Consider the following 26,142-nt stretch of genomic DNA (forward strand, 5'->3'; position numbering starts at 1 on the left):
TGATTAGCTCACATTTATGTTCAGAGCTGACTTCACAGATCACCTGGGCTGTTTCAGCTTGGGTCACCTCGCTGCGTTAGGAAAACTATTTTTGTAAAACATCATAACTTAAAGGCATTAAGTGACACTTCATCAGCCCCTGGTACATGTGATCAGAATCCACTCCAGGCTGTGGCATGCACCTAATATTTAACATTAGCTAGTTCATAGGACACATTACTCTAAGCAGCTAGCACAATTTGTTCATTTTAAACGCTACAAACGATTAAACCGCTCACCCTTCTGTCCGTTGAAGGCCCAGGAGCACACCAGGTGTCGTGAGGTGGCCAGCCAGGCTCTGGGTGGGCAGCTTTGCTCCCTCACACTCCCACCCCATTTCCTGCAGTTTCCAGAGCAAACAATGATGGTTGCAGATGTACCTTTGCAGACATATGCTGTCTGGCTCGTAATTTATCTATCCGTTAATGAGTTTTAAGCGCCTTTAGAAGGTGGAATTGTACCCTCGACGGCGCGGGACCGCTGCAGGCCGAACCCACGGCCACCAAGACTACAACTCCCAGAAGACCCCGCGCTGCCGCCGCACACCGCACAGCCGCTTTATGCCGCGCGCCCTGCCCTCCTTCGCCTTTTATTGGGTAACAGGCCCGCAGCCTCCTGCTTCCTTGCCTCTTATTGGCTGCGCCGTGCCAGCAAGGGTGGCTGCTCTGTGTTTGAGAGGGGGGGGGGGGGGGTGCAAGATGGCGGCGGGCGAGGCGGCGGGGCGCTACCGGAGCACCATGAGCAAGAGCAAGGACCCCTCGGGGCTGCTCATCTCTGTGATCAGGTAGGGGCGGCGCGGCCCCCCTCCGCAGCCTCCCGTCCCGCCCGCGGGGCCGGCCCTAGGGCGCTGTGTGGGCCCCTGGGGGTGACCCAGGGGCCTGTGTGGGCCCTGCTGTTCTGTGAGGGCCTCCCCTGGCCGGACCTCCAGAGCCTCGGGTCCTTCCAGGGCCCTGACAGCGGTCGGGAGGCCTCAGTGCCGGAGCAGGTCTTCTTCTGAGGGGTGTCCTACCGTCCTCCTGCTCTACCCTTCTGTTCCCCGTACTTTGCTGTATCCTGGGGTCTGAGGAGTGAACCCTGCAGTTAGCACTGGCTTAATGCCATATAGGGAGGGTCAAGGCACTGTCTTATTGTTGTAGAGCCCATAGTTGACCCCTGTTCTCTGTACCCTGACTAAAATATTGCTGGTTGGAAAAGCTGTAGGACTAGGAAGTCCTGTGTGCCATCTCCATCCTGTTTTAGGGTGTCATAGTGGGAAGGTGCTACTTCTAAGTCTCACAGTCTTGTGGGGGATGGAAAAAAAAGCAGTTGTATCTTGTCGTGTTTAGACTATTGATTTTTGTCTGCCCTTGTTCTTTTGCCCTCCTCTGCTCAAGGAGGATTCTTGGCACCAACCAAGGACCTGAATTCATTTCACTGATTTCCCTCTCTGTCTTCTTTGACTCTGTGAATCTCTTCTGTGCTCTTCATAACCAGTGGGTTGGCAGCTGGTTTCCCACAGTGAAGTTTTTAAATATTGGCTTTATGCACACCCACTGAAGTGGGTGTGGGCAGCAAGCAGTCATACAGCTATGATATTTTGAGTTGTAATGAACTTCCGAACTTCTGTTCCAATTTCAATGTCTTTGCCGGAAACTATAGTTACTGTTACTTTGGAGAAATTATTGTAGCAATAGTTCTGTATCTAGGACATGTTATGATCTGATTTTTAAGTCCTCTGTGAATGATAATGTTTAGGACAAAATTCCATTCTTTTTCATTACTCTGAAAAGTGGTCTTTCAGATCTTGCAAAACTTGAGGTAGAGGGTGACTCTGAGAAAAGCAGCTGGTTCACAGAACTGCTTAGCTTTTCCGGGGCTGTGACTGCTGTCTCAGAATTCTACGGTAATAGGTAACAATGAATCAACATTGAACAATGAAAGAAATGTGAAGCTGAACACAGACTGTGGTGCCTGACTTCTCGGTTTCAAGTATATGCGGTTCATTAGTTTTATAAGAAAAACCAGACTTTTTTACATTGGTGTTACAAGTGTATATGTATGCAGATGGAGAGAAGTATACATTGATATGACATCGTATAAACATGACTTATTACAGTGGTAGTATTGTACTTTGGTACTTTTATTTTGTATATAACATACGTTGAAAGGGAAAGGAATGGGAAGCTAATCCCCAAATATGTGACTATTAAAATGGGTGGTGTTCCTGCAAATTTTATATCCAGGCCTACGCACAGTTATGGGTGCAATTGTTCATGAGTTCACATGGACCATTTGCATAACAAATACGTGAGTAGTTGTGAAAACCTGAAAAAAGCACCTTCTCGCCTGTGTCTGGAGTTTTTACTGGGCACTTATTGCTTATATTTGGGACAAGGATAAGTAGTGTGGATTTAAAGTGTGTTGTGCTTAGTGTTTCTTTATCAGCCTCAAGTTTGAAGCAGTTGGAGAGGCAAACCTGGCAAGTTGTACCTAGATAACCCTAATTTACAGAAAATACAGTAGTTTGTAGACAATGGAAGGATGAATAATACACGTGCATTGATTGCTGCTGCATTTCCTGTAGTAATCTTCCTTTTTTCTAATGTTTCCTATAATTTCCAAGACTATTTTAAGGGCCTCCGTTTGTGTCTCTATTTTAATAAATCTGGACTTGTTATTTCATTTATAATACAAAATGAGAGTGAGCTTGTGCTACTGTGTTCTCCAAATAAGAAATCATGTTTGTCTAATAATCTTTGGCAGATACCTTGGCTAGTTTAGGTCCAGTGTTTAGATGCAATATTGAGGTTATTGACTTTACGGAATTAAAATTATTCAATAGAACAGCCTGATAACTAAACCTCCAGAATTTAATTAGGGCTTGGTTTGGATGTAGAGAGTCTTTGCACAGCTTGAAGTGTTGTGTTGAGCCAGACCATGAAAACCTGAAAGTAAAACTGATTGCAAAGGAAGGAAAAAAAGTGTTGTGTTAATAATACATTTATTAGAGTTAGCCAAGTACAAAAAGCAAACGGCATGGAAAGGATTTTATATCACTTTTTCCTGTATGTTGTTTTTGAATAGTAGGTAAGGTGAAGATGAACTTGCTAAGCAACAGGTGAAACTTTTTGCTTTTTTGTATGCTCATAAAATAACATTGCAAACAAATTTATCCTTGGGTGTGTTAAATGTGTCTTTCTTATAGCTTTACTCAGCTACAGCAAAGTATTTCAAATCTTAACAATAGGGTATTGGTTTGAAATGTAGCAAAGTTTTCTTTTCTTGATAGCTTTATTTCCAAAACATTTATGTATAGTCTTCCGCCAATCCTTGTGCTTTTACACTTGCATGCCCCTGTTTATTTAGCATGTTATTTACTTGTCTTGTTGCTGTGTGAAAGGCCCATAAAAGGAGACAGTGTATGAATAGTAGCAAAACTTTGACTACATTCTTCTGCTGTAAATAAACAAAACCAGAAGAGCTTCTTCAAGTATTATGATATTTTACTTGGTAATAGCAAAGATGGTTATGTTTTTCAAAAAGAAACATTGTTTAGGTCTGCAAAACCTATTCTGTGTGATTGTCTATAAAATGCTTTGAAATATGAAGCTGAAAAGCCTTTTGTAAATGGAAATGACTTTATTAATGAAGGGATAATTTTTGATATTTACTCAAGCACAGTGACTGTCTGTTGCAAGAGACTGAATAACTTACTTTCCTCTGGACTCTTCTATGGACTTCCCAGGTGAAAAAGTGTCTCACTTTCAGGGAGAGTATTTGGGGCCAGATCCCTGACAAAGTTTAACATATTATAGCAGTACTGAAATCAAGTGAGAAATGGTATTTTATGGAAGCTGGGGCTCTGGTCTGAAATCAGGCTGCTGCTGCTTCAAGAAAGTTAATTGCATAAATGTCAGTGTAGCAGTGTAGGTTGCATCAGGAGATCGCAGTCTTGGTGTGGGTGGAAATTTTGGGCTGTCCCTACTCTCTACAGTGTTGCTTTTTAGCAGCTCTGAATGAAGAAGATTCTTGAGATGAAGGAAGACCAAACAGGAAAGTCCATCCCACTTTTGATCTTTTTTCTGTCCCTGAGCAGTGTTGGTTTTTCCTGTTGTGTTGGGGAACACATTTGTTCTTTGGGAGTTGCTTCCTGTAGGAGGATTCATGTACTGATGGAATTCACCTTGGTTTTCCTGTTGTTGCCAGGAATAGTGAATAAAGGCGGTCTCAAGTGAGGACTAATCTGGAAGAAGTTGTTTCCTGAGCAGGCGACATGCTGCTTAGTAGTTAAAAGTACAAAACTGAAAATAAAATCTTGGTGTTTGAGCTGAACCAGGATCTGTTGGGCGATGACAACCCTGCTAAGGTTGTCTGGCTCAGAGGGGTGGTTTCTGGCTCCCAAGCCATGTGGTGCAGCTGTCCCATGTCCACACTGCTCCATAGCCCCAACTTGAGCAGATTGGCCATGTCCACATATCAAACCACCCAGCTTGGGTCTCCTCTTGGGATCCTGGTCGTATCTCGTTGGTTCCAAAACCTCTGCATATCTATGAACAGCAGTTCAGATGCTTTACCAACATCAAACCTGTCTTGCAGCCCGCAGGCAGGATGTTTTATAGTGTTGCAGTTTTATTTCCTGCCCAGCATTACAGGAGCCATGAGGCCACCAGCCCTCCTGAGATGTTAAAACCTATGTTTGGTGGATGGAGCAGTACCTGGTGCCTTGTCTATCCTGCCTGCAGGAATGCTGTCAGGAGTGAAGGATGTACAGCACTGCCCCAGGACAGGACTCAAGTATTTGAAAAGGGCCAGGAGCTACTGGTAGAGCCGAGTTTTGAGGCAATGTGGTCATACCCTCAGCAGTGCTGCTGCTGGGTTACACTGGGTTCTTGGGCACAGTTTCCCTCTTGTTTCTCCTAAAGGAGAAATAGAGGTTTTGTTCATAACAATAAAGCTTTTAGAAGTAAAGAGTGTTTGGGAAGCTTAATGAATGTTTGCAAAAAGTCTGCTATTAACATCCATACCTTTGTTGTGGCTCAGGGGAGCCCTTCTTCTCCCTTTGCCTTTAGGGGATATGAGAGTATCTTCAATTTGCCCTTGTCCTCACATTGCTGAGAAAAAATGACCATTGGTTGCTACAAGAACACATAGCTCCTGGGATTTTGACTTTTAGAGTAGGATATTGGATATCAGGGCTTTACAGCTTCTGTCCCCTGCTTCTGCTGGATGGTCAAAAGCTCAGTGCTTGCACTCATGCCTCAGTGCATCCACTTTAAAAACACGCTAATTCCTTCACATATGAGAAAGGTCCTTCAAGTCCCTTAAATGAAAGCTACTTTGTAAGGTCAAAATGTTGTCACTGGAGACCAGGAGCTTTTGTTGTAGAAGTCTAATGCTGATCACAGGGGCTTTGGCAATGTCCTTTCAAAAAACAGTGCAGAGAATGGAGAAAATTCTGCTCACCTGCTGGAGGAGAACCTGGGGAATATTTTTTTTTTATCTTTCAGAGGACAAACACGTGTATGTATATTGATTTTTCTTAACCTTTTGTTTTGTTGGTAGCTGGTTGAAGCAGCTTTTGTTCTTGGAAACAAGCAACCTGGCATTTAGCAAATGCTATTTTTTTGAGAGATCTTGTCAGATTTTTAATTGGTGAATTTGTCTGCCTTTTATTTATTGTTAGGTGTTTTTCTTTCCAATTAAAGGTTGCTATTTTTTAAAACTGGCCTTTAATAGCTGCTTTAATTGGGAGAAAACAAACTTTAGCAGTGACTCCATAAGACCTTATTGAAATCTTTGTGCTAAACTTTCACACAGACAAACACATACGACAGATGTCAAGGAGAACTAAAAGTGAGGCAAGATATAGTGCATTTCCTACTTTCATGTCTGCAGAAGTTGAAATTACAGTCAAAAAACCCTTGAACATATTTTATTTTCAACAAGTGGAATTCTTTTTAATGCTTTTTGGCCTTTATTTTCATTACGTTTGCAGTGAACTTTGTTAAATGGAGTCTTACTAATGACCTGGCATTTGGTCTTCTCTTTCTGTCTAAAGTGATAGAACTGATATCCCAGTTTGTGATGTAGAGTGAGAAAGACAGATGTATAGCTGTTGCCCTTGCTGTTACATTTGGGAAATAGCTGCTACAAGAAATAAAGCCGAGTTATTCTGATCTGTATATACTGTAATGGTCTCTTAAAACCACTTTTATTGCTAATGGTGTTTTCCAGTGTTATAAAGGTAGCAGTTCTTCTACAAGACAAGTAGCTCAGAAATTCACCGAGAATAAATTGTATATGGCAGAGTGTGGTTTTAAACTATAAATTTTCCTGAAATGATCTTGAGGCACTTGTATACAATGTATGCATATTTGACAGGTGTTGGGTTGTAGCTTGATATGGATACTTACAGATCTTGATAGCAACAATAGGTAAGGGTGCATATGCGAAAGGACAATATGAGTGACCATTCCTTGTTGAAAGCTCAAGGTACTTTATTTTTCAGCTCTTATTTTAGCTTTACACAATGCACTGTGCAGAGTTAGGGTTTAGCCTACCCTTACAAAACTAGGAAGCAAAAATAGTTAATTTTGTTAATAATTGCTTACAAGTTCTGTGGTTTCAACTCTTTCGAAGACATTGCGTCCAACAGCTCTTCATTGCAGTGCAGTATCGAAACCTTCAGGTTAGTAATGAATATTCCAAACCCTCTTGCTGATTCATGCAGGGCTGCTCTTATAATGTGGTGTGATTTCAGGGATGGGTTCATAGCACAAGGTGGCCAATGGCTCCTTCAATACTCAGTCTTTTAATCATCCAGGTGGCAGGGCTGAGTAGCATTGTCCTCCTCTTGCAGATTTGAAAATACTGATCTTTAGGACTCTGGGTTTCTCCTGGGAATGTGGTAATTCATGTAATAGCTGTGTTGGCTTTTTGGATCTGAAGTTAATTACAGGATCTCTCTATGTAACAACATAGAGAGTTGTTACCTATGGTCTCCTGTACATGGAGAATAGCCCTGGACAGGTTCTCACACAGTGGAAGGGTATCTGGGTCACTCTGTTTGCACCTGGCAGAGTAACTGGCATCTCATGGGTCTGTCTGCATTCCTTTTCCAAGATGGAAAATGGTGTGCAGCTGGTGTTGTTAGGGTTTTGCCTGTTGTGTGGGATTGTTTTTTCATCTTAATGTAATGCTGTTGGAGACATCTGAAGGAGTGTGACTTCTGTTGAAGTCATCTTAAATGACTGCAGTCCAGTCTTTGTTTCAGAAATCAGCTCATCACTAGCTATACCCGTATTTGTATTGGTGTGGTGAAATTTGATTATGGGTTGGTTAATTTAGCAAATATAAAGAATTCTCTGATGATATTTATTTAGATGGTCGTAGGCCGCTCAGCCTTTTCTCTGCAGCTACCGTGCATACATCTGCAAGTCCTCAATGATAAAAAGATTGTCAACTTCTGTTGAAAATGTTCTAACCAACTGTGTAAGCGGCATGAAAGATTAATGGAATGTAAGTAGAGGAGGAAAATGTTTTATAATGCTCTGTTTACTTTGTATGTTTAACAGCATTTTGAAGAGACTGGTTCTGCTGTTTCTTATAGCGGAGTGAGTTATTTCTTTGTTTGTGCAATGGAGATCTAGTTGTTTGGAGGCTGGGTACCTTGTATTCCCCTTGGTGAAGATGGAGTGTGCTGCTGGCCTCAGAATTTCACTTTTTTTTTTTAAGGGGAAGATCCTTTATAGTTTTATAGTCAGTTTACAGTGATACCCCATTTCCCATTCCTATTGATTTGTATGGTGCAATTTTTGACTACCTGCTCTCCAGCACCTCATTGTTTCCATGAAGGGAGTAGTTAGTCCACTGCACATTTTGATTGTTTTCCTCAAATCCAGATTTTCATAGGAATGAAGAGCTAACCTGTGAAAATAATGAGAAAACATTCAACATGTTGCTGCTGAGTTAAAATGTTAAATACCTTTTGGATTATTTTTTGTCTTCTTCTTCTGGCTGGCTTTGTTTCCTAAGGAACCAACTTCTACAATGGTTTCAATGAGACTCTGCAGAGGTTTCAAAACATGTATTATCAGATTATATGCTTTGAGGTTAAATAGTGCTGGAAGCTGTAGATCACCCCATTTGGGACTTGTCTTTAAGACAAGATTTTTCAATTATAAAATTCAAATAAGTCCATTTAGTTTAATGAACCTCTGGAAGTTTATAAAGCGGTATAGACAGTGTGCTGCAGTACAGTTGTTCTTGTCCCAGGGGCCTTTAAAAAACTTTTTCATCGTGCCCTTTTGAAATCCAGCCTCTTGTAAGATCTTGCAGGCTGGCATGCAAACCGTGGCAGTCAGGAGGAAGAATCATGGAATGGTTTTGGTTGGAAAGGATCTTAAAGATTATCTAATTGCAACCCCCCTGCCATGGGCAGGGACACCTCCCACTAGACCTGGTTGCTCAAAGCCCTATCCAGCCAGGCCTTATACACTTCCAGGGAGGAAAAGGTACTAACAAATCAGTACATCTGTGCAGTCAACGCTTGGTCCTCCCAACAACTTGCATTCAAACTCACTGCTGCAATTCCTGTGATAACTTGCAACTAACGGGAGTGAGTAACTGGTTACTTCTGGACAGCTGAGATGTGGAAAGATGCTCGCTCTCATCTGGGTTATTTCGTTCCCTTTCCCTTGCATCCTGCCCTCTTCTCTTTTATTCACCTGCCGTTGTTTCTCGTCTCTTAGATTTCCTGCCACACAGAGCTTGTGCTGTGGGTCTGTGTCTGAGCGGGCTCTCGCACTGACCTGCGGGCGTTAGTGCACTATAAATGTCTGGTAATGATCACAACGGTTTAAACCAAAATGGGAAAGCAACTACTGTAATTGGTGTGTGGCCACAGTCATCAGCAAGAAGTGCCTTATGAAAAGTAACTAGATTCTAATGGGTTTCTTTTTACTCTGCTTTTTTTTTTCCTTTCTAATACTGGAGTCTGCTTGGCACATTGCAGCTATTTCCTGCAGAGAGGAGACTGGTCTTTCTAGACATCCACAGTGCTCTGCTTAAATGATTATTTGTTGCTTCTAGCAACTGCTTTGTTCATTGAACTCCACAAATCCTTTGTTGGTCAAAAATTGTCTGTGTTGGCTAAGGCCATGCGTTGCTTTCTTCTGTACCTTACAGAGGCTTGTGTATTCTGGTTTGGGCTTTAGGTCCTTGGTATGGTGTGAAATGGAACACAAAGAAATAACCCCTCCTTCTATAATTTTCCTTCATGAAGGGTAATTTTGGTAATCTTACTAACTTAATCAGTACTATTAATTTTATTGTCCAGAGTGAAGAAAGTATATGGGATTTGTTGTGAAACGTATTCAGGAGCGTTTTTATAATATTGATATGTAATACCTACCCAGCACTTTTTATCTACAGGCTGCAAAGACGGACAGTAAGAATTATTGTTTAACTGTTATCCAAACTGTAAAACATTGAAAACCTCACCCAATTTCTTTGGAAGGGATGGATCATGATGTATCCCTTAAACTTTGGATTTTGCCCAAGGTTGCAGTGTGTACTTAAGAAGCTGCTTCTGTTGAACAGATTTCTGGCATTGTTTTTCCTGGAGAAAAAGGTTATAACAGAAGTGAGTCCCGTAAGTTGGCCATGCTTCTAAATGTAGCCTTAGCTTTCACCAAGAGGAGCTTTAAGCCAAGGCGTGTTGTGTGGAGTCGATACCACAAGCTGTCTGTATTATCGTAGCTTCAAAGGTGTTCTAAAGCGAGGAACCGGGAGGCTTAACAAGGCATACGATACGGTGCAGAGCAACCTGGAAACAGGTGGTAGAAAGTTCACTGTGAATTGCTGCTAAAGTTGGAGCTTTGTTTGATCCCCCTGTGATTCAGTGTTGCATTCAGTTGCACCTCCCGAAAATGGTCATTTTCCTGATCAGATGAGAAATATTTAAGTTTGATCGGCTTGCCTTTTTTTGTGTGTGTGTGTTGGTGTTTCCCACTGTCTTTAATGAGTGTTTTTGTTTGAATAAGTGATGCTGAGTGAAGGCAAGTGAATGGCATGTTTAAAGAAACCTGATCCAGAAGTAACAGAAGATTCTTCCTGGATTTCCAAGCTGCACCTGTGCATCATGTAATACTCTTTCCTGCCATTAACTACAAATATTTGCATATGTCTGCTCTGATAATTTTGGAGCAGAGGAAGAGGGACATGCTGATGCTGAACACCTACAGCAATGGGCAGAAGCAGCAGGGAGCGAATGGTCCTCTCCTGCAAAATGAGCCCATACCTCCTCGCAAGAATTGTCTGGTGTGTTCCAGGTGCTAACTTAGCATGAATTTTCTAAAACATATATTTGTGTTTTGGACACAGTATCTGTTCTTTCGCTTTTGTTTAATAAAAAAAAAATCCAGAGAAACATAATGGCCACATACTGTTACTACAGCGTTCTTCCTGTGAGGCGAATTCTCTAGTCAAGAAATTGATAATTAAGACTCCGTTTACTATCCATAGCCTAGCAGTAATCATACTTAACAGGGCTGGCCTTAGGGTGGGTAAAATAGGCAGGCAGTTTTCTACCCAACTTAGCTGGAGGCATCAGAAAAAGTGAAATTGCAGAAATGAAACATTTATTATTCATTAACGTTAACAGCTTTCTCTTAAAATTGACACTTAATCTAATTTTCTTGGCGTTTTATTGGGCAGGTACGAAGCTATCAGTGGGCTGGCACAAGAAATTACTCATCTGCCCTGGAAAACAGACTAAAGCCCTTGATAATACAGACTGTGTGGGGGAATACAAGACTTGCCAGTGTAAACAGACTCTTGTTGAGTCTGAAATATGATTCTTGCTGGAGCTGTTGAGGTTGGTGCCTGTAAATGGTGGTCTTAAAGTTTAATGTTAATTTCTTTTTGCTGCAGAGCAAAGTATGGGGGTAGGGAGGCAGGGAGGCAACTAAATACAGGATTTGGTAGAAAAACACACTCTAGGGAAGGAAATGCGGTGGCAGGATAGTAGAGGAAGCAGGAATGATGTGGATTGCACGCTGAATTCAGGTTGGGAAGACCGAGAGCTCACGTGTGCTCTAAGGGCATTCAGCACGTAGCAAAACAAAAAGGGGTTGAACTGTGGGCATTTGGAGCTGAGAAATTCATGGATTTGTCTCTGATGTATTTTTGTTATTGGCCCTTGTAGAATACAAGAGAGGGGGAAAATAAAGTGGAGTTGCTTCTCTGCTTCAGACTGAGGTGCCGTAGTAGGATGGCATATGCTAAAACTAAGCCTTTGCTGTCAAGCAGGGAAATAAACTTGGAAATGCAGATGGAGGAGACTTGTTCGTTCACGCGTCCATTTGAGAAGAAGGTGAATGGATTTCTTTAGGCACCCAAATATTTCCACCTTTGCTGTCCGTGTCTCTGTGCGTGAACAAAATCCATAGTCCCCTTGAAGGTTTGTGGTCCAGCAGCACGTACTGCTGGCCTGAGCTCTTTGGCAACTGTGGCTGCAAAGGCTTTGCAAAGGCTTTTCCTACCCACTGTTGCAGGATGCCTGAAAAAAGCATTTCTTAGTAACTGCCCTCGTGGCTATTCTCAGTTTGCACTAAGCTTGTTGATATGGGGGCTGAGCATTTCTTTCACATCAAAGCTTATTTTGTAGTAGTTTGTTGGTGCAGATACGCTGTGCACGTTTGTGGGAACATGAGTGTTACGTGGAATAAAGATTAATCTGCGTGTGGTGCGCTTTCTGTGGCGCTGGGAGCTGGGATGTTAAATCTTGTTTTGGGGCTGGAGTGCATTTGAAGCTCAAAAATAGCATGTTAGGAAGGGAGGTGAATTGTTTCGTAGTTTTGCAGCTGATCATCTCTGTACAGCATTTCTGTACCCCTGTAGTTATCTGTTGTGCCACATGATGGGTAGTACAATGGTGTTTGTTTTCTTCTGCTGCTGAATAGCTTAGTAAACATTGCGTTCTTTCACTTCACAACAATGAAAGAAATTTATTAGCTTGTGAAGAAATTATGGCTTGTTTTCTGTCCTTTTACATCATCTGCCTGTTTTTTTTTTTTGTGTTGTTTGGATGCTGGAGGGTCTGCCTTTTTTTATCTTTTTTCCTTTTTTTTCCCTTCCCTTCCTCCCCAAATTAACGCATTACACTGTAGGAGTAAATTTACAGAGGAGATGAGATTGTGTGGTAGTTCTGCAGTGCAGGCACCTGCGGATCTTGGATAGGTCTATGAAAAACATTGATGCGTCAAAACGCAAAGTAATAGCCAACACTAAGTCTGTGGTGTGAGAATATCTTGTTATAGAGCGTATGGAGTCTGCTGGTGTTGGTTGTTGCTGGGACCAGATTAATTGCATTGGTTTTTAGAGGAAAGTTTCTTTTATCCCTACTTAATGTGTTTTCAAAGCACTGTATATATTTACTATGGCATATAGTAGCTATAGTCTGTAGCATTTTCTGTGTTATAAAAATGAGCCATTGTGTGACTTTCTCAAAGCTCCTTAGTGTTTTAGTGAGAGAAGCATTTCATTTTGCAGCTCAGAGGAAAATGCTGAGACTCTGAGGTCCGTGGAGAGAAAAAAGTTTTAAAGACTCAAGTGGGTTTTGCAACTGCTTCTAAATACCATGTTGAGCATCGATAGGTGAGCATCCATAAATCAGAAACCTTGCCTCCCAGTGTTTTGAATTACTCTTTAGCTTTTGATGGCTACAGTCTGTTGAACTGCTGTAAAGCAAGAGGTGAGGGTAGATTCAAACATACTTTTAGGTCTCGGTTGTTCCGACATGTCTGAGACACTTTGTTCCTTCATCTGCGGTGCTGAGGAAGGAGGACTCCGCTGGAGCTGTGGAGTTCATTTGGTTTTCTAGAAAGGTACATCCTCTTGCAGAAATGGAAGAGATGGCAATTATATTTGATCAATATGAATACATTTTCTTAAGTATTTATCTTTGGAAACAAGATATTCCCGTCTTTGTGAACTGTCGTAGCAAGCAGTTTAAGGCTTTAGGCATCTGGCAGAATGACAGTGCTTCAGGACTCCCGGAAAAGTCTTTCCACCTACACATACTAGTTGGATGCTTGAAATCGGAGATGAAGAATGCTTGTGATCTACAGATCAAATTCTACCAAAATGAATAGGCCCAATGGATGACTTTAATAATCTAATTTGCTGACCTTAGGGGAGTCAGCTAGGTTCAGGGGTCTTTATTGTATGAAATATGTTTTACATCCCATGATAAAAACATTTCAGGATTGTGTCTGATCATCTCTATCCTGTCTTCTGTATGTGGAGGTGACTCCAGTGAATGAAGCATTTTCCATTTGTATAATCTGTGTTTTTAACTATGTAAAATCAAAAGTCAATGAGATTTGGCTCAATGAATTTCTGTTTTACTGTAGCATAAAAATGTCTCTTTTAACAAACTAACATCGAGTTGGAATTATTCTAATCCTATTGAGCTCTTGCTAATGAGACAGGCATATGCAGCCATCCAGCTGCCAAGTACAAATTACAGGTATCTTACAGGGGCGGCGGATTCTCATTTAGAAAAATGAAAATGAAAAAACAAGTGAACTGATCAGGGAACCCTACTGGAGATCCCCACTGAGTTCATAACCTGCACGTACTCAGTTTCTAAATTGACATTTCTTCTGTTTATCATATGTTTTGAATACTTTTGCTTTTCAGGGAGTTCTAAAAAGCTAATGTATATTTATCATTGTTTCATAATTCTGCCCTGTTTTGTAATTCCCCCTTCAAAGTTCTTTCTGCAAAGTTCCTTTCCCAAACAATTTTGATCCTTTCTATTTGGCAAACAGTGTGTTGACTTTTCTTCTTCCTTGCCACACATTTTAATAGAACTGAAACAAGCAAAGATGCCCTTGGCTTACTTTTCTGCAGTGTTAGCAGGAACGTATATAATCTCAAGAATATTAAGTATTCCTTGCTTTGTGCAGAGCAAGAAAAAGAAATGGCTCCTGTACCAGGGGGCTTAGGTAGGAGAGTCAGGTGTACAAGGTAATGTTTCAGATTCAAAGTGAAATCGCTCCTTTTTGTAGTTACAGATGCTGCTAGACTTCCAGGGTTTAATGTTATGTTTTTGAAGGAGTAAAATACATGGTAATGAATTACTGGAGAAGGGGGTGAGTTAGTTTTGCTTTAAGTAGGTAAACTGAGGGCTCATCTGATTGATGCAGTGACTTGAGAAGAACACGAGCAGAAGGGTCTTACTGGTGGCTGTATGCAGTTTAAGTGCTCATACTGCTTTTGAATATGTTGCGGAAACTTATATGTTACAGCCATGGTGGACAAAAATGTAAATTATTACCTGGGAAAAGGTTTAATATGATTTAAAAAAAAAAACATCCAGAAGAGGCATTCTCAGTTTTATAGCACACTTGTTTCTGACATATTGGCTTGAAACAGCTTCACTTCCTCTTATTTATATAATGCTATCCACCTCCATTAAAGCGTAGGTTTGCTTTTCTCTAACTGCTCTTTGATGGTTCTTCAGTTCATGGTTGTGGGATGGATCACGCATGCACTTCTTTTCTGTTCTCCAGCCATTAATCCAGACTCCCATATCCAGACTGGAAATAACCAAGTCCTAAAAGCAAAACTTCATGCTTCTGAATCTTTCTGGTCTTTCAGTAAAATAAGTGAAAAGCAGTCTCTGATGTTGGTTTACTCCATTTGGATCTTGGGCTGTGATTCAAACTTTTATCCTATCCATAAAGAAATAACCTACAGGTATTTAAGGCAAACTCATGTGTGTGGAGAGGAAAAAAACCTGTTTGGCTTATTCTTTGTTGTTGTGTAGAATTATTTATCCCTTTTGGCGTAGTAAGTGGTCCCTTTAATGTTTTAAACTAGAGCAGACTAAAAGGCTGTAAATATAGGTAAATTTTTCTGGTCAAAATGATAAATATGATATTTTTAGTGATGCTTGTTTCTACAATATTTTCCCAAAACAGGTAATTAAAGAAAACGAGAGGTTCCCAATACAGGTATTAATTCTGGGAAGATTTCCCAGCTGGTACATCCAACAAAGCCAGCTGGAAATCTTGACATGTGGCAGTTGACTGAGCCTGAAACTTCCATTGAGTTCAAGTCTTTCAGGTCAGGATCACAGGATGGAAAAATATTTAACAGTGCATTAATACCGTCTTGTCCCTGATGAGCACATCCCTGGGATGTATAAAGCAGCGTTTCACCAGAGTCCGTAACTCTTCCCTTCTCCCCCCTGCTGCTGTCTGACAGCACAGTGGCTTTACCTGGAACTGTGTGAGAAAGGGTCATGATTGTCTTGCCTCCTTGCAGGTTGGGATGGTGAAATGTCCTGGCAGGGTGAAGGGAAGGCCCCGTGTTGGCACTTACTTTGCATGTGTTAGTGTTTGCATGTGCAGGAGTTGAGTAACATCACCTCCAGCACCTCCAAAACATTACTCAGCTTTATGTGGTCTAAATTACTGGAGTCTTCCAGAGGATAAGACCAAAGAAATGCTCTATTGAGGCAGATCAATGGTTCTTCCAGCCTGGTAGATCGTCTCCAACAGTGGTAATGCCAAATATTAGAGAGATGATGCAGGCCTGGCCACTTGTTGGTGTCCAGTGCCTCTGTATTTCCCTAATGTCCACAGTTGTTGAGGTAGAGGTGTTGGAGAATGCATTCCAGCTAGTTTCTGTCAGTATTTGTTTTGACCTGTTGTCTACGAGTACATTTAAGTCCTTTTTTTTTTTTTTTTTTGTTGAACATGCTGATGTGGTGAGGCTCAAATCCTTCAGCACAGTTCAGGAGTTCACTACCTAAAGTGTAAGTGTGCTTTATCCTTTTTTAAACTGATCTCCTGTTAGTTTCAACCAGTGCTACTAGTTCTAGTAGTGCATGATACAGTGAAAAACTGTTTTGTGTTTACGCTATTCATCTCCTTTCTGACTCCTGCAGACATCAGTCATCTCCTTTCAGCCTTTTCTTTTCCAAACCGAAGAGTCTTGACCTTAGCATCTCTGCAGAGAACAGCGGCTTCATCCTCTCTGTTGTTTTAGTTGCCCCTCCAAGGGCAACAAAAGAGAGAAGAGACCACAACAGTACCTATTGTTCCAAGTATGGGCATAGTAAGATTTTATACAGCAGCAGAGTGATTCCTTTGTCTTGCTCTCATCTTGTCACGTTCTGGGCTATTGCTGTGTATTAAGATCATTTTTCAGATAAGTGTAAGTGCAGAAAAAGGCTTAATTGGCAACTGTGTTCTCAGCATGTGCTGCTGAAGTTCCTGAAGTCAGGTTGGATGGACTGGAGCTTTGAGACCTCTGTATTCCTGTTACACTTCTTTCTAATATGGATTGGCAATATTTTCATGCTACTACTATTACATACTACTACTGATGCACACGAGTCTATGGGACCGGATGGGTTACATCCAAGAGTGCAGAAAGAGTTGGCAGATGTGCTCGCCAAGCCACTTGCCATCATTTACCTGAAGTCACGGCTAACTGAGGAGGTCCCAATGGACTGCAGGGTAGCAAATGTAGCGCCCATCCACAAAGAGGGCAGAAAGGAGGATCCAGGAAACTATAGACCTGTCAGTCTGACCTCGGTACCAGGGAAGGTCATGGAGCAGATCATCTTGAGTGCCATTACAAGTCATATAATGGACAACCAGGGGATCAGGCCTAGTCAGCATGGGTTTATGAAAGGCAGGTCCTGCCTAACGAACCTGATCTCCTTCTATGACAAGATAACCCGATTATTGGACGAGGGAATGGCTGTGGGTATTGTCTACCTAGACTTTCGAAAAGCATTTGACACTGTCCCCCATAGAATTCTCATGGAAAAACTGTCTGCTCAAGGCCTGGATGAGCACACGATCTGCTGGATCAAGCACTGGCTGGATGGGCGGTCCCAAAGAGTGGTGGTCAATGGAGTTAAATCCAGCTGGCGGCCGGTCACAAGTGGTGTCCCTCAGGGCTCGGTGTTGGGACCATTTCTGTTTAACATCTTTATTGATGACCTTGATAAGGACATAGAGTGTATCATCAGCAAGTTTGCAGATGACACGAAGCTAAGCAGGAGTGTTGATCTGCATGAGGATAGGGAGGCTCTACAGAGGGACTTGGATAGATTGGACCAATGGGCCAATGCTAACGGAATGAGCTTCAACAAGGCCAAGTGCCGGGTCCTGCACTTGGGCCACAACAACCCCATGCATCGCTACAGGCTTGGGGCAGTGTGGCTGGAGAGCTGCCTGGCAGAAAAGGACCTGGGGGTTCTAACTGACAAGGGGCTGAACATGAGCCAGCAGTGTGCCCAGGTGGCCAAGAGGGCCAATGCCATCCTGGCTTGTATTAGAAATAGTGTGACCAGCAGAAGGAGGGAGGTGACTGTCCCCCTGTACTCAGCACTGGTGAGGCCACACCTTGAGTATTGTGTCCAGTTTTGGGCACCTCAACACGAGAGAGATCTCGAGGTGCTGGAGCGAGTGCAGAGGGGGGCAACGAAGCTGGTGAAGGGCCTGGAGAATAAATCTTATGAGGAGCGATTGAAGGAGCTGGGACTGTTTAGTTTGAGGAAGAGGAGGCTGAGGGGAGACCTCATCACTCTCTGCAACTACTTGAAAGGACACTGTAGAGAGGTTGGTGCTGGTCTCTTCTCACAGGTAATTAGTGATAGGACAAGAGGGAATGGGTTCAAGCTGCAACAGGGGAGGTTTAGGCTGGACATGAGGAAAAAAATCCTCACAGAAAGAGTGGTCAGACACTGGAATAGGCTGCCCAGGGAGGTGGTGGAGTCACCATCCCTGGATGTGTTGAAGACTCGTTTAGATGTGGTGTTAAGGGATATGGTGTAGGGGAGAACTCTGTAGAGTGGGGTTGATGGTGGGACTCGATGATCCCAAGGGTCTTTTCCAACCGAAATGATTTTGTGATTCTATGATTCCACTACTGGCTGTGTTGTGGGTTTAAAAGATGAGGTCTTTGGAGTTTAGACTGTGTGAGAAGGTGTGTAGTGCTCACTCGGATGGAATGGTTTTCCACCCCTTAAACCATCTTGATTCTGCTGAAGGTGGCAGCAAATATTTTGTTATTTGTCTGCTTAGATATATAACATACGACAACTAGAAGTGATACTTTTAGTTAGACGTTGTCATTGTATTGTTTCAATAGGAATAAGCTTGTGGTATTTCACAAAGTCTTCTGATTTCCAGCTATGCTATCTTTGTCCTTCTTTTGACAGGTTTTGTGGTTTCTAAGATACGGGTCCTGCTGTGACCTCTCTCAGGCTTCATAAACATCTATGTTTTGGCTGCACAAATGTCAAGTGGTTTTAGCAAAAAATATTTTTCCTATAGAGGGCAAGGTTAAACTCAGTTACAAGGACGAAAACAACTGGGCACCACGATTTGAATCTGCTTTAAAAATATGGATGTGACAAAGTTGTTAGGAAGCTTAAGTTGGGGAGGAATTTGCTGGAGCGTTCGAAAATGCTTGTGACATCCTCTGAGGTTACAGTGGTGTAGTCTTAGCCTTGGAGAAACCAACTGCTGGCATTGCAGATGGATTCAGGCCTGTCCTGATTTGAGGTAAAACAGAACCAGCTTTCTGTTCAGTAATTTTATTTCTTATCTAGGCCTCTTCTAACTCTTTGAAATTAACAGCATGTTGTGTCTAAAACAGTTCATTCAGAGTGATAAGACAGTTAGAGCCAAGGAATGGTACGCAGTGAGGCTTCTGCTTATAGTTATTGCTATAACAACCAAGGTCAGCTCATTTGGTTATTTGCCCCATTGGAGGGTCGGAAGCAGAAAAGCGTGGAGGTGTCCCACCTGCGGAGAGGAGCAGACAGGATAGGTGACCCAAAATTGACCAACAGGGGTATTCCATCCCATCTGCCCTGTGCTCAGTCTAAAAGCTGAGGGATCAAAGGGTTAACTCTCTTCCTTCAATGGCTGAGGTCTGAGGAGGACCCTGTCTATTCATCTGCCTTTGATCCCGATCCGTGTGTTCCTGACTCCAACTCTGGAACCCAGTTCCCAACCATTGCTGAGTCCAGCCTGGGACTTCCCCAGTGCCTGCCGGTGACGTCATCCTGGGAGCTTAATACGGTCTTGTATATGCTGTATCTATTTCATTATTTTCCATTTTATTATTAATATTTCATTAAAGTAGTTTAGTTTCTTCTAAACTTGTAAATCTCTTTCTCTTCTCCTCCTCTCTGTGCATGAGAAGCTGGGGCAGGGAGTATCTGTTGCCGGCCGTTGGCCAGTTTGGCCATAACCACAGCAAAGCCAAAGCTTGAACAGCTTTGGCAAATTGAGAATTTTGCAATTGAATTTTGTTAATTAAAACTAAAAACTTTTCTGGTCTGTGGTACAGGCCAATTTGGTTCTGCCTCTGCATTGTCTGTAGCAATCCACGATTCTCCTGCAATCTATAATGCAGGTTAGAGAGAATCGATGTTTTCATTAACTACTGAGACAAGCAATACTGTTCAGCTTCAAACTCTAACAATATGTCAATTCCCCAAAAGGATATACATTTGTGTCTGGTGTAACCAGCTGAAGAACATTCTTCTAGCAAAAATAAGCAGTTTTTCACAAAGAAAGCGGATTCGTCTGCAAGAGCTCTTAATGGAGGATGGTTTACTACCAAACACATTCTTGCACATGCTTTCTATTCACCTATTATAGCGTGAACCCAAACTTCACTGCGTCTCACAAGGACTGTATGTTTAATATTGTTGCATTATCTGTATGCTTAGCTTTGTTTTCTAGCACATCTTCATCCATTACTTTGTCTGAAGTGTTTTACATGACCTCCCTAACAGCGTTGGAGTATTCCAGTAGTACTTAGTGCACGTAATCGCAGCTCGCTGCTTTGAGCAACCAGTGCTGTGCATTCCCGAGCTGAGAAAGAGAAACTGGGCCACAAGGACACGGATCTGCCTGCTCAGCCCATTCCACTGACATGCAGACAATGCTGACACTCACATCAGGAGTCTGTAGTAGCTATGAGCTGTGTGTAGCTCAAGCTCTAGTGTCAAGATGCAGTTTACAACATGGGGAAGCTGTAAGTGTGGTCAGAGATCTGCAGTAGGGGAGAGACTGTAACTCAATTTCCTAATTCCAGGATTATTTTCAAACCGTCGTGCTACTGTTCTTACTTCCCAGGTCCTTTTTAGAATCATAGAATGGTTGGAGTTGGAAGGGACCTTAAAGATCATCTAATTCCAAGCCCCTGCCCTGGGCAGGGACACCTCCCACCAGCCCAGGTTGCTCCAAGCCCCGTCCAACCTGGCCTTGAACCCCTCCAGGGATGGGGCAGCCACAGCTTCTCTGGGCAGCCTGGGACAGGGGCTCACCCCCCTCACAGCAAAGGATTTCTTCCTAATATCTCATCCCAATCTCCCCTCTTCCAGTGTAAAACCCTTCCCCCTCGTCCCATGGCTCCCCTCCCTGCTCCAGAGTCCCTCCCCAGCTTTCATGGAGCCCCTTTAGGGACTGGAAGGGGCTGGAAGGTCTCCCCGCAGCGCTCTCAGCCTGTCCCCACAGCAGAGGGGCTCCAGCCCTCCCAGCATCTCCGGGGCCTCCTCTGGCCCCGCTCCAACAGCTCCGTGTCTCTCCTGTGCCGAGGCCCCAGCGCTGGAGGCAGCACTGCAGGGGGGTCTCCCCGAGCGGAGCAGAGGGGCAGAATCCCCGCCTCTCCCTGCTGCCCACGCTGCTGGGGATGCAGCCCAGGCTGCGGGGGGTTTCTGGGCTGCCAGTGCACGTTGCTGGCTCGTGTTGAGCTTCTCATCCACAAACACCCCCAAGTCCTTCTCCTCAGGGCTGCTCTCCAGCCATTCTCCGCCCAGCCTGGATTTGTGCTTGGCACTGCCCTGACCCAGGGGCAGGACCTTACACTTGGCCTGGCTGAACTTCATAAGGTTGGCGCGGACCCACCTCTCCAGCGTGTCCAGCTCCCTCTGGATGGCATCCCTTCCCTCCAGCATGTTGACTGCTCCTCAGCTTGGTGTTGTTGGCAAACTTGCAGAGGGTGCACTGAATCCTACTGTCCGTGTTGCCCACAAAGATGTTGAACAGCACTGGTCCCAGTACTGTCCCCTGAGGAACGCCACTTGTCACTGGTTTGCCACTTGGACGTGAAGTTGACCACAACTCTTTGAGCGCAACCACCCAGCCAGTTCCTTATCCACCAACTGGTTCAGCTGTGAAACCCATGCCTCTCCAAGTTAGAGACCAGGATGTCATGTGGGACAGTGTCGAATGCTTGTGTGATATTGAAGTGTTTTTGCATGATATTAAAGTGCCTTGCATACAGTACAAATTAAGAAAAATGTATTTTTTTAGTGAAAAATGTGAGTTAAGGCACAACTAAGAATGTTTGGGAGTAGAATATTAATGTAATAGCATTAGAAAGCAGTCCTGTTTCTGTAGCTGTCATGAAGCATGGAATTTGAAATGCTACAAGTAGATTTTAAGCGTTGGAAGAAACCACGCTGTCAGTGGAACAGTGGAGGCGGGGGAGTCCTCATCTCTGCGTCTCCTTTCTGCAAGAGGAGGGGAGCACCTGCATCCTCTGGGAAATATATGGCTCTTGTTTTTTGGGAGCAGGGAGGACGATGTGAGGCACCCACTGGTAGTCTGAGGCATTGCGAAAGAAAGAGGGTCTCTTCTCATTTCCCTGTGGTGTCTCTTATGGCCTTCTGCCATCTGAAAGTGAAAAGGAGCGTTAAACCCATGTAAAATAAAATACATCACTTGGGTACATTGTCGTCTTTTAGGGTGTTGTAGGATATATTTTGGCTTCAATTCCTCTGGCCTCCTTGGTAGTTGAGTAGGACAAGTGTGCATGTGCCCCTGTCCTCTCACGCCATGTTCCATATGGTACTACAGATTTCCTTGCTCACTTGAGTTTTCGTAGCTGCTCTTTCTGGGATCGTGGTCCCCTGTGAAATGGCTTTTTTTTTTTTTCTTTTTAAAGATGGAGTCCTTGAGTAGGTGGTGCAGCCTGTTGTTTTGCTTTGAAGGGAAGAAAGAGTAGTGATCTGGAAGTTTTGGGTATGTCTCTCGACTTTTTGAGAGAGAGCGAGCATTTCTTGTATATTTAAGTTCGTTGTTTACATTTCTATGAGAAGAGCTTCTGCACTTGAGTTCCTACTACTGTCCTAGTGGTATTGAAGAATTCAGAAAAATCTGTTAAATACTAACCTTTCTTGTGTCCTGCTTGTTGTCATTGAGGATTCTCTTAAATAAACTACAGGGAAATGGGTTTCTCTCCTTTGTTATTTTTTGATGATGTGCAAGCAGTTCTCGCTTACCTTCTAACTTGTACTGTGGAGGACAAATGACAGTTATGGCAAGAAAGGTTGATATTTTCTTTCTTAGTTGACAGCAGGAGATAGTGGTTTTAGTTTGACTGGACCTCATTGATTTAACAAATCCGAAGTGAAAGCCGCTATGGTAGCACAGAGCAGCAGCGGCGTTCAGCGGTGGGTTTTTTTGTCTCCTTCCAACTATGTGACCTTCCCTACACAAATAGTTTAAGGAATCCAGAACAAAAACTCAAGAAGTTCTCTCTTACTCCTGGCGGTGTGTTTTTTTTCACAGTCTTTTGGGTTGGAAAAAATGGCTGTTCTAGTCTTTTACTATTCTTACCCTTTTTCAGTGTAGCATGCGTACCATCTTAAGATGGTGCCTCAGTTCAGAGGCCTGAACTTCTGTGACTTAAATGTGTTCATGCTCTACTGGTTGTATTTTTTAAAGACATCTCACTTTCAGTGAGTAGGCGCTTCAGACTTCTTTGAAAGTTGTGATTGTTTCATGATGTTCAAGCATATGATCCAAAACAGTTTGCATGCAGTGATTTTTTTTTAATATCTTGTTGTTTATTTACCCATGAAAGCGGTTCAGAAATTGCCAGTAGGGCTACAGAATTCATCCCAGGTGGTTCTTAAGGTTGTGATATATCAGCATTTAGGTCATAACTACTATAACTGATCTCTTTCACCACGAAGTATATGGCTTTCAGTGTCTATATTGCTGATTTAAAACAGAAACCTCCATGGACCACAGCTCCCCTTGCCAAGGATTAAAGAAAGAAGAAAATTTGGGATGACTTTTTTCAAAATCCAACTTTTTGAGTGCTATGTACTGTAAGATATAAGAATATTTTTTTTTTCTGGTTGTTGCTGTCTTCTGGGTCTTTCTGGTAGTGTGACCGAGTCATTCCAGGGGCGGGCTTCTGGATCCAGTGCAGGATGGGTCTCAAGAGGGGGTGAGTGGGGTGAAGAAAGAGGGAGAAGGAGAAGATTGTATTGATTCTTGAGTAAATCTCAGAAATTGGGAGTGACGCCAAGAAACTTATGTCTGTTGTGCCAGTTCCATTAGATTTTCAGCAGTTTTGTTGGAATCTCAAACTTCATTGATTTAAAAAAAAAAAAATTAAAATAAATAAAAAGCTTAGCAGATGATATAACTCAGAGGTTAAAATAAATGAGGGGTGGAAATAAGGGCCCATGACGCTTCTTCGCTGTACTGGTGTACATTTGAAAACAGATTGGCTGTTGGAAGGCACAGGTGGGCTTTTGTCAGATTTCTCTGTGTACTTGTGACAACCCTCGTGGACTTTTTGCAGGTAAGTAGCAGTAACCGCAACCCTCCTAACAAATGCCTGCACTGGTCCCTGAGTCCAAAGTAGAATTTCTCCATTATGGTTCTTTGTAAGTAATAAATCAGGATATATTTCATCTGTTAAACTGTGCCCATATTAATGACTCTCTGGAAATATGACAACTAATAGATAACTTTCCCTTTTCATAAATCCAGTAGTGTAGTAAAAAAGCTCCAAAGCATCTGAAAATGGGGGAAGTAATAAACCACAATATTTATGTTTTTTTATTATTTTGGAGTACTTTGTTTCTACTGAACACCAGACAGACACCTTTACCAGAAATAAACTTCACTCAGTGAAATGTACAGACTAATAAGAGTGGCTGGTTTGTGGTAGGTAGTGCATTTTTTAGGTAAAGGCTAAAAAATTGTCCTGATAGATAATTTCAAAATATCCGTATTTTTGTAATCTTTTTGTCCTTAGGACTTTATCTACCAGCGATGATGTTGAGGACCGAGAGACTGAGAAAGGCCGCCTGGAAGAAGCTTATGAGAAATGTGACCGGGATTTGGATGAGCTCATTGTCCAGCACTACACCGAGCTCACCACTGCCATCCGCACGTACCAGAGCATCACCGAGCGCATCACCAACTCGCGCAACAAGATCAAACAGGTGAAGAATTAACTTTGCATGTATTTCTGTGTTTGCATCCACTTGATAGTGTGTACTCGGAGTACAAATCTGTGCAACTCCTCTTTTTCCTCTGTACTGTCCTTTTATTGGTAGTGTAATGTTGTAAGCTCCCATTTTAACCTTTTATTTCTGTCTTCCCTTTTCCTGCTACTTGTCGTAATTCTGAACTAAACTAAAAAATGAACGGAGAAAGCAGTGTTACCCGCTACTTCTGAACTAGGCCTGATTTTCAAGTCTCTCTGTGGCGTGGCGAGGAGCAAACAATCTGTTCCTAATACAGTGGTCGCAGGCTATGTCTTACTGCCAGCATGTTTTCCACAGAATCTCTCTGTTGTTTGAGAACACAAGTAATTAAAAAGCAAAACGAGAGGCGCATATGAAGCGCAAAGCTTTGCGGTGCCCCCTGTTCGTTTATTGTCTGGGCATGTTGCTATCAGGTTTTTGAAGTCTAAGGGCTGCTAAGCTAACACCTTTCCATCTAATCTGTTCGTGTTTTGATATGTTGGCCTCCAACCACCTCCTAAATAGTTTGCGTGATTCATCAGCTTGCTTTTTGCTCCGAGAATATGAATGTTGGTGCTATTTCCAAACTTGGTTCTGTTGTGTGAATGTGCATGAACTCTGTGCCCCTGGATCTTTCTGTATTTTGAGTGCTCACACTTCAGTAGCGTGCCAGTAAATAACTCTGGCGCTCTTTGTTGTGGACTTCTTCCATCTGCTCTCTCCCTGCAGTGAAAGATTAGTTCTTTGGACTCCTGTCCTATCTTTTGCTATAGCTAAACTCTGCAAACTAGGCACCAAATCTATTCCGTTTTGGGTCCCCCGCCCACCCCACCCACCCCCCCCCCCCCCCGGCTCTGTGGAGGTCTCATCTCAAAACCTTTCACAGCAATGCTTTAGGAGCAGTAGGCTTTTACCCTTCTGGGGCGATGCACTGACCCTTCTGGCTTCTAAAATTCATTTAGCATTTTCAAAGAAAATGAGACCCTTCTGATGCTTTCCAAGGGTAAGAGTTCATTCTAGGATTTATGTACCAAGCTCAGCACTTTGAAAGCAGAGATCAATTGCGGTAAATTTGAAATAAACTGTAGCCAGTGGCCTATTTTCACACAGTACACTAAGCTTTGCAGAGGTCAAAACAAACATATGGGGGTGTGACCTTTTGGTCCTGCCTAAAAGAATGACTGTAAGGGTGAAGGACCTTTTGATATTTAAGTTTTCTTATTAGTCTTGGTCAATACGTATTGAAGTAGCTTTGACCTAATCTCATGGGAGGCTCCAGATCTGGTTTGTCATCAATCTGTATTACACTTTGAGACTTTCTTTTGATGTTCCCCTCTTGTGGAAGGTGGATGAACGCACGGGCATTTACTTGCATTAGGAGTAGTGGAAGTGAGAGTCCAGGTCCCTCTGAGTATCTACCTTTTTTAGTCAATTCTTCTATGAATTCCTGCTGGCAAAGTCTTGGTTTTGAATCTAGCTTTAGAGGCATTGCCACTGTAAAACTGAATTATGAAGTAGAGACAATTGGGTCTACCAAAAGGAGGTTCTTTCTTAAAGGCTTGCTGTTCGCTCCTTTCCCTGCTCCCAAATGTAGATATAGTTGATCTTCTTTCTTGCAAGGACAGGAGTAGAAGAGTCTTGTGAGATTCCTTCTAGCCCCACGATTGTTTTGCTGACCTAATTTGGCTCTATGTAACAGCAGTCCACTGATGATGGTGTGCTTGGTCAGTGAAACATTTTAAATTAAGATATTGAACAGGGATTAAGTCTGAAATGAACTCTGAACGCATTTTAGTTTGCCT

General features: G+C 42.8%; 1 protein-coding gene across 1 annotated transcript in view; it reads left to right on the forward strand.

The window, feature by feature from the left end:
• The first annotated feature begins 727 nt into the window (after positions 1–727).
• Positions 728–26,142, forward strand: part of EXOC4 (exocyst complex component 4) — a 429,176-nt gene continuing 403,761 nt past the window's right edge. The window contains exons 1-2 of the mRNA XM_063323708.1: positions 728–823; positions 24,127–24,316. Coding sequence (XP_063179778.1) covers positions 738–823; positions 24,127–24,316 — 276 coding nt within the window. The 5' untranslated portion in view covers positions 728–737. The remainder of the gene's footprint in view (positions 824–24,126; positions 24,317–26,142) is intronic.

The sequence above is a fragment of the Chroicocephalus ridibundus genome, chromosome 1 (assembly GCF_963924245.1).
Source record: "Chroicocephalus ridibundus chromosome 1, bChrRid1.1, whole genome shotgun sequence".
Classification (NCBI taxonomy): domain Eukaryota; kingdom Metazoa; phylum Chordata; class Aves; order Charadriiformes; family Laridae; genus Chroicocephalus; species Chroicocephalus ridibundus.